The sequence below is a fragment of the Typha angustifolia genome, chromosome 7 (genome assembly GCF_048772165.1).
Source record: "Typha angustifolia cultivar Huaian chromosome 7, ASM4877216v1, whole genome shotgun sequence".
In the NCBI taxonomy this organism is placed as follows: domain Eukaryota; kingdom Viridiplantae; phylum Streptophyta; class Magnoliopsida; order Poales; family Typhaceae; genus Typha; species Typha angustifolia.
Window position 1 is genome coordinate 17,550,479 of NC_133245.1, and position 11,724 is coordinate 17,562,202.

At 34.7% G+C, this 11,724-nt stretch overlaps 2 protein-coding genes across 2 annotated transcripts; both read right to left on the bottom strand.

Annotated features, from left to right (window-relative positions):
* Positions 1 to 29: 29 nt before the first annotated feature.
* LOC140762624 (uncharacterized) lies at positions 30 to 653 on the bottom strand. The gene has a single exon (XM_073100495.1). The coding sequence runs from the start codon at positions 651 to 653 to the stop codon at positions 30 to 32; it is 624 nt and encodes a 207-aa protein (XP_072956596.1).
* A 594-nt stretch (positions 654 to 1,247) lies between these two features.
* Positions 1,248 to 4,106, bottom strand: LOC140762625 (uncharacterized). The gene is made up of 5 exons (XM_073100496.1): positions 4,091 to 4,106; positions 3,253 to 3,768; positions 3,015 to 3,164; positions 2,050 to 2,091; positions 1,248 to 1,816 (listed from the first exon to the last, which is right to left on the bottom strand). Exons 1-5 carry the CDS (start codon positions 4,104 to 4,106, stop codon positions 1,248 to 1,250), a joined length of 1,293 nt encoding a protein of 430 aa, XP_072956597.1.
* Between the last annotated feature and the right edge of the window lie 7,618 nt (positions 4,107 to 11,724).

The following is an 11,724-nucleotide window of genomic DNA, read 5'->3' on the forward strand; positions in this document are numbered from 1 at the left end:
CGATCAAATTTATTTCCACACCTTTCAATTTAACGCCAACCAAGCTGGAGAATAGATCCGACCCCTATTGAGGAACCACGGTAGAGCAGCACCAGTAAACACACCATCGGAAAGACGGTGAGCTCACAAACAAACGGAATTATATCCTGCCTCTTTGTCCTCTTTCCTCCATAGATTTGAAGATAGATGTTACATGAGAAGGCCACAAGTAGAGCCACAAATGTAACGAGGAATGACATGTTAGCTAAGACGTACTTAGTAGGAAGAGCGCGTCGGAAGTCTTTCTCCTTGTAAGACGAACTTAAGAAGGATAAGAATAGGACAAGAGAAGTAGAGGCACTGGATAACCCAATCGCGTATGCATGAGAGAACACTTTGAATGCAGTCCTATTGAGAAAGATTGGATCTTGGTTTGCATCCTTATCACCTGGAATGGAGAAACTAGAGGCAAATACCACAACTGCTACGAGGCTGGAGCATATCTTCCCCAATTCCATTAGCTGATTTTTGCCATCTTTTACCATATCCCTGTGGTTATTGGTGAAGAGCTCTTGCGCAGTCTTTTCGCTTTTGTTTCGGCTGTACCTGAGGTCTTTTGGTACAATCTCCTCTACTAGCTGCACTTGGATACAACCATATGTAAGTTTCCCCATAATTTTTTGTAGCTTTAATTCATATAATTCTTATCAGAAATAAAAGAGTCACAGAAATACTAAATCTGTCTCTGGAGAATCAGAGTAATATAGAAATGAGACCATAAAATACCAAATCTATAAAATTGCAATGAGAGAAAAGTTCACACGCAATATAAAGTAGTAAACAAAAACTCGAAATCTCAATTCAACTCGAAATATAAACGAGTGAAGTCAAGCATAAGAATCAACTCAGCACTCCTTGGATTTTCGGTATGAAAACTCAATTATATGTTTTTTTATATATTCATGAAACATCTATGAATACTAAATTCTAAAATAAATATAAAGCAAAAAAAAAAAAAAAAAAAAAAAAACCTAGATAACGAAGGCACTATTTTTTAATATATCTATTATTTTACAAGTAATTTTGAAAACGTAAGTGCAAATACTACCTTGGTATGTTAATACATTAATGCTCATGATGGAGTTGCATAAAACTCTGTTCGAGTTTAAGTACTTAACAAATTTGACTGATTCTTAGCCCTGAGTTTTACATGTATCTATCTAACAAGTCCATCTCACTTTTTGACAATTAAAGAGATATTAGTTGTGTTACTTCACCTCAAAAAATTCGAGTTCATGTTTCATCTGCAAGGCAAAGCCCTCATCTTTCACAATTTTCTCTGCAGCAAAATGCAAGATGGTATTTTCAGTCACCGGTTGGACGTAGGATAGCAGCCAAGAAGGTAATTTTGCATTCTGCCCTGAGGTTTCTGATTTTATATACTTCACTATCTTTTGGTGGCCATACTTGATTGCCACTTGAAGGACGTTCCTTTTATCCGAATCTAAATTGTATGCAGATTGCGGAAAGTTTGTTAAGATTTGCTTCACAAAGTCATCAAGTCCCATTTTAGCACCAAGAATTAGAGGTGAATCATTCCATTGAACTATCTCATCATCATGGTCATCCTTTTTCTGGCAGTAGCAATTCACTTCTATGATAGGTTCTTTCTTCTTTTCAGATTCTTCGGGCTGTAGTTCTTCATTTGACAATTTAGGATCCTTTCCTCCGTTAAAAAAGTCCCAATATTTAGGCTCGCTAGCCAATAAAGCAATCAATTTCTTGGTTTGCATATGGTTCTGTTTTTGCTCTTGGAGATTCTGAATGCTAAGAAATACTGTAGAATAACAAATAAGAATTATAACTTATCTACAGTAGTATATTATATTATAAATATGGATATCAAGTTTATATAGAAATTTATCTCTAGTTATATAGAGAAATAAGATCATAATAAAACGCGTCTGCATTTTCAAGTAGAGTATATATATATATATATATATATATAATTTCTAAAACACATTTTTCAACAAGTATTAATTGATATATGTTAGCATATTTAAAACTCACATTGCTTCAATACATTGAAAACAAACTGTCGAATCCATGTGACTGTAGAAACATCAAATTCAGAAAATCAGTTAGTCAGATATAGCCCAAAAATCATGCGATCTTAATGAGAGATAATTACGTAGTGTACCAGGAAATCGATAAATCAACTCTAGGAGGTCGCAAAGGGTAGAACAATGTTTTGGAAATTTTCCACGAAGTGTTATCAAAGACTGCTTCTCTTCGTCCTGCAATTAATTGCAGCTCCAGCATTTATTGTAGTAAAAGCCAAAATAATTATCTCACTATTGTTGAACCAAAGTACATTTAACTCGATCTTTATTATTAGATAGATCACATGGTTAATATTGTAAAAAAAAAAAGAGAAAACCATATATAGGAAAAAAGACTCCATATTCGATCCATTTAATGTAATACTGCCTAAAGCATGAATTCTCATATAAAAAGATTAAATAATACATTACCGTTGATATCTCTGGCTCATTTCCATCACTATTAGTTATATCATCAAGTTTCTCTTTTTTCCAACGGAATATCGGAAATAACGAAATAAGCTAGAAAAGAGTGCCGAAGAGCATGAGTGGCAGTCATGTGTATATATATATATTATGAGCGTTGTTTGAAATGTGTATGCAACCCATAATATCTTCCCATAGAGTTGATTTTTAAAAACGTCTATAGAAATACACCTACTTATTTAGGATGCTTTTGCTTCTTGACAAACCTTTCAAAAACTTATAATATTAAATATAAAGCACTACGCATGTTCTTTAAATTAACACATATTTCTCGTTGAAAGCTTTTGTGTGTGTGTGTGCAGTTGGTTTTTGAAGATAAATTCTTGTCAAAAGTACACCAAGACATGCGACTGGGATCTGCATGCTATTCGATCCCTATGATGATAGCTAGGTATAAAAGTGCAGCGGGCTGCTTGATCAAGAAACTGCATAAAAAAGTGTGCTAACAGTTATAGATGAAGGAATCCATGGGCCCAAGTTGCAGTTTGCTTCTGAAGGCCTCAGGAATGTTGACCAAGAGCTGCAATGGCGTGACGCCATCTGAATTGCGAGTACTCATCAGATCTTCATAGTTCCGTGCTATCTCCATTGCAAGATCTGCAAATACATCACCTAATTATGTAAGATGTAAAATTGGATACATACATACATACATATATATATATATATAGTAAATTAATTATACCAGGAGCATTTCCCATGACTGCACAGCGCAGCATGGTGGAGCCATCCTGACTCCTGTGCTGTATATCGCTTCCGAGATTCACCAGCTTCACGAATACGCCTAGCTCCCCGTAGAATGCCGCCTTGTGCAGCGGAGTCTCCTGTTTCCAGTTTGTCGACCTCATGAGCTTCCCGTCTTTCATCGCAATCACCTCCACCACACTCACGTCTTTCTTCGCTGCAGCCACGTGCAGCGCCGTATCACCGTAGATATTTTTAGTCTTCAGATTCTCTTCAGACATCACCTCCACCAGCCTCAGTGCGAGATTGCTCTTCTTGTGGGCGATCACGACGCTAAGCAGCGGGTCATCTGATAAATTCACCACATCCTCCTCGTCTTCATTCTTCGTCGACCGTACTCTGACATTTTTGGATACGAGTTTCTGGAGATAGTCGAAATTCTCTGCAAGTATCGCGTCATCAATCTCTTTGTACTTTTCCAGGAATTTCTCCTTGTAGATCTTCGGGAAGTGAGACTCTGATGGTAAATCTTTCTTAACAACATCTACAGGAGTTTCTCCGTGTGGATTTTAGGGATCCGTTGCTGCCATAAGATCGGGAAGAGTTGCAATATCTTGCTTGATTTGTATCAACTCGTGTCAGTTTAGTTAGTGCAACGTTAGTTAATTTTGTAGGCTTGAGGAATTAAAGATGACTTCCTTTTCCTTTGCGTTTCCATGTGATTGGAGGAAGAAAGTGTGCGTGCATTAGATTCTCTCAACTCATTGGTTTAAAGAATAAATTAATAAAAGTTCACAAGGCAAATTAAAGCTACATATTCTGCCAATTGCGACATTAACCTTTACAATTTTTCATACGTATAAATGGGAAAATAAAATGACAACCGCTACTCTTCCACCGTCTTTTTTTCATCTACTTATCTTCCCTTTTTTATTGCAACCCTGCACTAGATTTTCGGAGCTCTGCATCCTTCTCCATGTGCTTCTGATCAAATTTATTCCCACAACTAGCTTCCAATTTAACGCCAAACATGCCGGAGAAAATATCCGGTCTCAATTGAGGGAAGATGGTAGAACAGCACCAGTAAACACATCGCTGGGAAGATGACGAGATCACAAACAAACGGAAGTATGTACTTCGTCTCCGCCGGCTTTCCTCCGTAGATCTGAAGATAGATGTTACATGAGAAAGCCACAAATAGAGCCACCAATGCAACGCGGAATGACACGTTAGCTAGTAAATACTTGATAGGAAGAAAGCGTCGGAAGTCTTGCTCTCTGTAATTAGAAGAGTTTAAGAAGGATAAGAAGAGCAGAAAAGAAGTAGCTGCACTGGATAACCCAATCACGTATGCATGGGAGAACACTTTGAATGCAGTCCTGTGGAAGAAGATTGGGTTTTGGTTCGCATCCTTATCACCTGGAATGGAAAAAGTAGAGGCAAATACCACAGCAACTACTAGAGCGGAGCATGTCTTGCCCATTTCCACTAGCTGCACTTCGCCACTTTTTACCATATCCTCGTGGTTCTCGGTGAAGAGCTCTTCTGCAGTCCGCTCGCTTTTGTTTCTGTGGTGCAAGAGATCTTTTGGTACAATATTTTTTATTTCCTACAGTTGATACAATCATATGTAAGCTAGTTGATACAATAGTTTTAAATCTTACTCAGAGTCAGTCAGAGAGATACGAAAATCTGTTTATGTGGTTTCATTTGCTGAGAGCATTACATGCTCTAAATATGGCTCCAATATGGAGCCAAGAGCCCAGTCCACTCCAAGGCACCGAGCTCCATATTTATTAAAATAATATAGTTATTTTAAATTAGTTAATAGGTCATTTCAGTGTTATTATTTTTTAATAAAAAATATATGGTTAGAAAACTCTCATCGAGATCTTTAAAATAATACCAATATCCAATAGTTTCATAAGTAATTTTAAATTACTATTTTTTAATTAAACGCATCGAAATTATATTACACGAAATAAACATTGAAATAAGCATTACATACCATTAACTAAAAATATCAAAATTATATTATATAAAATAAGCAAAAATTAATATTTTATAATAAAAATAATAGTTATTTAATAGTCTGGCAAATCATCTCCCAATACAGTAGCCATCTCCTCCTCTTTCTTGACTGTATCCATCTCCTCTATATTGATGTAATTATTTTATGTTTGATATATTATATATTTTAATATTTAATATTTATATTTTCCTAGGACATATTGATTTTAAATAATAATAAACATATTTATTTTATAAATAATAAAATATTAAACTCATTTTTATTAATAATAAAAAATTTAAATTTAAATTAACTCAAAAATAATTTAATATTAGACTCATTTTAAAATTCTCGATAAAACCTTTCCAATTGTACTATTTTTGTTAAAAAATAAATATATACTCGATTTAACTAACTAAATTATTTAATAAAGAATACAAATGAAATTAAAATTATTGAATGTAATAATTATTAGATAAATTTAAAAATTTTAAAAAGCTTAAAACGAAATGGAGTCGAGCTCCATTTTTTTAGTGGGGCTTCAAATTTGGAGCTCTACTATTACTAGCTCCAAATTTGAAGCTAGTAATGGAGCTTGATTCGAGTTGCTCTAAGATTCGCAACTTGAATTATTCCATGCGGTTAGTATAGCTAGCATAAAGCAAATCCTTTTGGTTCGCAGACCTTTACACTGATATATACCGTTGTGTAAAAAAAACTTCTACAGTAATCCGTTAAACAATTTAGAGTAATATAGCTCTAAAATATTCCAAGCTCATGAATCTCTATTATAGAAGTAAAATCATAAAGCACTAATTTATAAACTGCATTGAGAAAAGTACTAGATTTAGGTAGGATATAGAAGATAGATTAACTTATGGCACACAAATTTATTATGGACGTCACATACATCCACATAGTTACATAGTGGATATGTATCTTCCAAGTCCCTCTCTTTTGTGTAGTCAAACCTAAGAAAAAAGATTTTTCTCACCTACTCTTGAATTAGGAAAATGGTTGGATTAGGCATATTAAAGTTAGTGAAGAAGTATATATATATACATACATATATATATATATATATAGAGAGAGAGAGAGAGAGAGAGAGAGAGAGAGAGAGATAGTCGAAGTAAAAGGGATATTAGTTGTGTAAGTTCACCTCAAACCATTGGAGTTCATATTGCATTTACAAAGGAAAGCTCCTATCTTTCACAGTTTTCTCTGCAGCCATATGCAAGATGGTATTTCCAGTCGACGGGTGGACATAGGATAGCAACCCAGAAGGAATAGTTGGATTACTCCCAGAGATCTTTGATAGTATAAGCTTCGTGATCTTTTTGTGGCCATATTTGATTGCCACTTGAAGCACATTCATTTCCTCTGTATCTAAATTAGATGTAGATTCTGGAAATATGTCTAAGATTTTCTCCACGAATTCATCAAATCTCATTTTAGCACCAACAATTAGAGGCGAGTCAGTCCATCGAACATGATTTTTAGTCGCATCTTTTTTCTGACAGCAGCACTTCACTAATTTTTTCAAAAGGATCTCCTCTTCTGATTTTGTACTGTTCAAAGGGTAAAAGATATTTTTTTTAAAAGGTTTCCCTGCTTTGTTATATAATAACCAATAACTAGGCTGGTTAGCCAATAAAGTAATCAGTTCCGTGGTTTGCCTCTGCTTTTGTTTCTGCTCTTGGAGTTTCTGAATGCTAGGGAATACTGTAGCATAACAAATAAGAATTGTAAATTAACTACAGTAGTATATTAGATTATCAAATTAGAAATTTACTTCCCTGGAAATATAGAAAAATAAGATCATAATATAATAAAACACGTTTGCATATTCAAGTTTATAAATATTTTCTAAAACACCTTTTTGAACAAGTATTAATTTCTACATGTTAGCATATTTAAAACTCACATTGCTTCAATACATTGAAAACAAACTGCCGAATCCATGTGACTGTAGAAACATCAAATCCAGGAAATCGGTAAGTCAGATTTAGCCCAAAAATCATATAATCTTAATAAGAGATAATTACGTAGTGTACCAGGAAATCGATAAATCAACTCTAAGAGGTAGAAAATGGTAGAATAATGTTCTGAATATTTTCGATCAAGTGTCATCAAAGACTGCTTCTCTTCATCCTGCAAGTAATTGCAGCACTAGCATTTATTACAGTAAAAGCCAAAATCATATATCTCACTATTGTTGAAACAAAGTACATTTAAATCGATCTTTATTATTAGATAGATCACATGGTTAATATTGTAAAAAAAAAGAAAAAAAATATATATAGGAAAAAGACTCCACATTCGATCCATTTAATTTAATATTGCCTAATGCATGACTTCTCATATAAAAAGATTAAATAATGAATTACCGTTGGTATCTCTGACTTCTTTCCTTTGCTGTTATTTTATCAACAGGTTTCTTCTTTTCCAATGGAATACCTGAAATAACGAAATAAGCTAGAAAAGAGTGCCGAAGAGCACGAGCAGTGGTGCATGTGTGTATACACACACACTTGCAAGCACACGTACCCGAGTTGAATAATTGTGCTTTGTATATACCTCTTGCCTCAATATAATGTACATAGAACTTAACCATAATAGAGTTGATTTATATGGTATGTCTATAGAAATATACCTACTTAGAATCTTTTTACTTGTTGATAAATCTTTAAGAACTTCTAATCTTAAATACAAATTAAACAAGATATATGTATTTTTAATTAACATATCCATGTTTTTTTTCTTAGTTTCATATTCTTAAAAACCTTTATATACGTGGCAATGCATGCAGTAAGAGATGAAGTGATGGATAGTAATAAGAAAACAGGGTCATGACGCATATATAGTAGTTTAATATTAAATTAGACGACATACTAGGAAGTGTTCAATGATTGAAATAGTTTCAGGCATATATTTCTAATAGTTTGGAGATCTAGTTTGCACTACCCATTAAGCTAAATTTCTGTCACGATTAATTAGTTTGCAATGATCTCTAGCTAAAACCCCGCTGATCCTTTATGATATATTAAAATTTGGCTGACCGACTGTTCTAACTAATATGAAAATAAGTAACCAGTAAGTACTCCAAGACATGCAACTGGGATCTGCTAGCTACTGGATCTCTATGATAGCTCAATACGTGCAGATCGAGGACTAATTCAATAAAAAAATTGAAAGAAGAAAGAAGAAGAAGAAGAAGAAAGGAAATTAAGTGTGCTAACAGTAATAGATGATGGAATCCAGGAACCCAAGTTGCAGTTTGCTTTTGAAGGCCTCAGGAATGGTCAGCAGGAGGTGCAATGGCGTGGCGCCGAATGAATTGCGACAAGTAGTCAGTTCTGGATATGCCATTGCTATCTCCATTGCAAGATCTGCATCAAATATGCACAAATCACCTAGTTACGTAAGACAGTGAATCTTATATTAGCTTCATGCCTATTAATTTCTTAAGAATGAATCGGATCAGTACATTCCTGAAGCAGGCTGGTAGTACACTTAACATGTACATGTAACTAACAACCAAAACCTATATATATATCGATGGTATTATATATATGTATGTATATAGTTAAGTTGATTAACTAACAATACCAGGTGCATTTCCCATGACTGCATAATGCAGCATGTTGGACCCATCATCCGACCTCCTTTCATATATTTGGTTATCTTCGAGCTCCACCAGCTTCCAAAAGACGTCTCGCTGCCCGTAGAGCGCCGCCTTGTGCAGCGGAGTCTCCTTTTTCATGTTTGTCAACCATATGAGCTCCTCCCATTTATTGACAAGCGCCTCCACCACACTCACGTCTCCCTTCGCTGCAGCCACGTGCAGCGCCGTATCACCGTAGATGTTCGAAGCCTTCAGATTCTCTTCAGACATCACCTCCACCAACCTCAGTGCGAGATCGCTCTTCTCATAGGCGACCACGACGCTAAGCAGCGGGTCATCTGATAAATTCACCGCATCTGATAAATTTATCTCCACCCCATCTGATAAATTTAACGTCACATCCTCCACCCCCATCTGATAAACCTTTTCTGATACGAGCTTCTGGAGATAGGTCCAATCATCGTTGCGTATAGCGTCATCAATCTCTTTGTACTTTTCCTTGAATTTTACCTTGTGAATCTTCAGGAAGATTGACGGCCGTGGTTTATCCGGCTCATATGAGCTCCGCGGAGGATCATCTCCTGTTGCGGAGCCACAATTTTCAATAGAGTGGACCATACATGAATCATAGACACATACAAATTGTTCGCAAAACAAATAAAAAATACGGAACTTTACAAAACTAATTAATTATCAATAATGATCCCATAATTGTTCGCAAGACTTCTCATAAAAATTTTAAATTCAGATTGCTACATCAAAATAAACAAAAATACCCGTACACCTCAATACAAGCAATAACTTCTATAAACAATTAAATAAAAATTAAGAATTAAAGCATAAAGTATTAATATACTATTGCGATCACATTAGTCATTAGATGCTAAAACATTATATTATAAAGATGACGATGAATCAATATGAGTCATGAAAAATTTATGAATAATTTACAAAAATGAAATGAGAGTGGAATAAGAAAATTCTAATAGTTTTTCATTAATAAGAAACCTATTCAAAATATTATATAAACCCTGTAATTTTGTAAAGCTGTCACAATTTTTTTTCCTCATTCTTAAACTCTCAAATATTATTAACTACAAGTGGGATAATTGAAACATATAGACTTGACGAAATATTAAGAGGAGCCAACTACGTAGGGGCCAACAATGGCCGACCTTACCATTTAAGTCGGCCAACCAACCATCTTGAGACAATTCCTTCATATTATCATCGTCAGACGATACGTCCGTATTATCATCGTGAACCATTGCCATGTCTTGATTGATTTTTATGATCCAACTGATGTTAGCTTAATGTAAGGTTTAATTTATAGGCTAGCTTGAGGAATTAAAGGTGACGACAAATTTGGCTGCTTTAATTATTTTTCCTTCTGCGTTTGCGTGTGATTAGAGGAACAAAGTGTACATGCATTGGATGCTCTCGACCTATTGGGTTTAGGAATAAATTAATAAAAGTTCATAAGGCAAATTAAAGCTAGGGCGTACGTGCATATATTCTCGTGATTGATGATCAACAAACATACTGCAGGTTGGTTAATTCTGAAAGCATCTTCTCCTCTTTGGATCATTAGTTTAATACAGAGTAGGGGAGAATGAGATCATATTCTCGGACAGCCAGCTGCACAAAAATGTGAACCTGAAATGGTCCAAAAGCTAAAGCAACTCCCAAAGATCATCAAGGACAACTCCAATAAAAGTTTACCTCCAATTTGGGCAAAGAATAGTTTTTCGTCCCAATTAAGCAGGAGGTATATATGCACTTCTTTCTCTGCAACGTCCTAAAACAACTTCCTATATGTTTTATATATTCTCCTGCATTTATTTTGCTCCGGTTGCATTGTTCATGTAATTAGTTCAGTTATCTATACCTTAGTGTTGGTCACAGCATGGCAGTATTAGAACTCGTACACACCTGAGGCTATTAATCTCAATGAAACCTTTAATCTCAATGAACCAATCCGGCTACCTACCTATTTACAATTTTTCATACGTATATAGGTGGTGATTGATCAACAGGTTAGTTAATTTCGAAAGTATCCTCTCCTCTTTGGGCCATTAGTTTTATACAGAGTACGCGAGAATGGGATCATATTCCGGGACACCCAGCTTCACAAAAATGTTAACCTGCAATGATCCAAAGGCTAAAGCAACTCCAAAGATCATCAAGGGCAAAGCCAAAGGTTTTACCTGCAATTTGAGCAAAGAATAGTTTTTTTCTTTCTTTTTTTTGTCACAGTTAAGCAGGAGGAGGTACACTTCTTTCTCTGCAACGTCCTATATGTTCTAAATAGTCTTTGCTATATGTTCTCTCTCTCTCTCTCTCTCTCTCTCTCCCCTTATTTTCCATTATTTAGTCATATATTATATTATATTTAGCAAATGCGAATTGGAATCAAACATAGCAGCAGCATTCATTAGGCTGGTGAGCTCTAACGTTCAAGTTCACAAATGCGAAATTAAATCCTATTTTTATCAGCTCAATCGCAATTACAGAAAAGAGTTCCTGCAGAGCCAACATTTAATACTTGCTTTGAAAGAAAGAAAGAAAAAAGAATATTCTATAATAAAATTCTTTACCTACTGAAAGAAAAAGAAAAGAAAAGAAAAGAAAACTTTTGTTCATTTATGCTTTGGCATTCTTTTTCAAGGAATTTTTTTAATATTTGGGAGTTATAATGATAATAAAGTAGTTTAATGTAAACCTCATTCTTACATGATGACAAATTTTAATTCAAATTGTTCCCTGAAAAGAAAAAAAAAACAAAAGGAGAAAAAAATTGGATAGTTTGTATGCACTATATATAAGAAAATGGTTCT

Excerpts from the sequence above, each read along its gene's own strand:
- LOC140762624 (XM_073100495.1), bottom strand. The coding sequence starts at position 653 with ATGGGGAAACTTACATATGGTTGTATCCAAGTGCAGCTAGTAGAGGAG.
- LOC140762625 (XM_073100496.1), bottom strand. Across the intron at positions 3,165-3,252 it reads AGTCATGGGAAATGCTCCTG|ATCTTGCAATGGAGATAGCA; the intron begins GTATAATTAATT and ends ATGTATTTGCAG. Across the intron at positions 2,092-3,014 it reads GGATTCCTTCATCTATAACT|TCACATGGATTCGACAGTTT; the intron begins GTTAGCACACTT and ends ATGTTTCTACAG.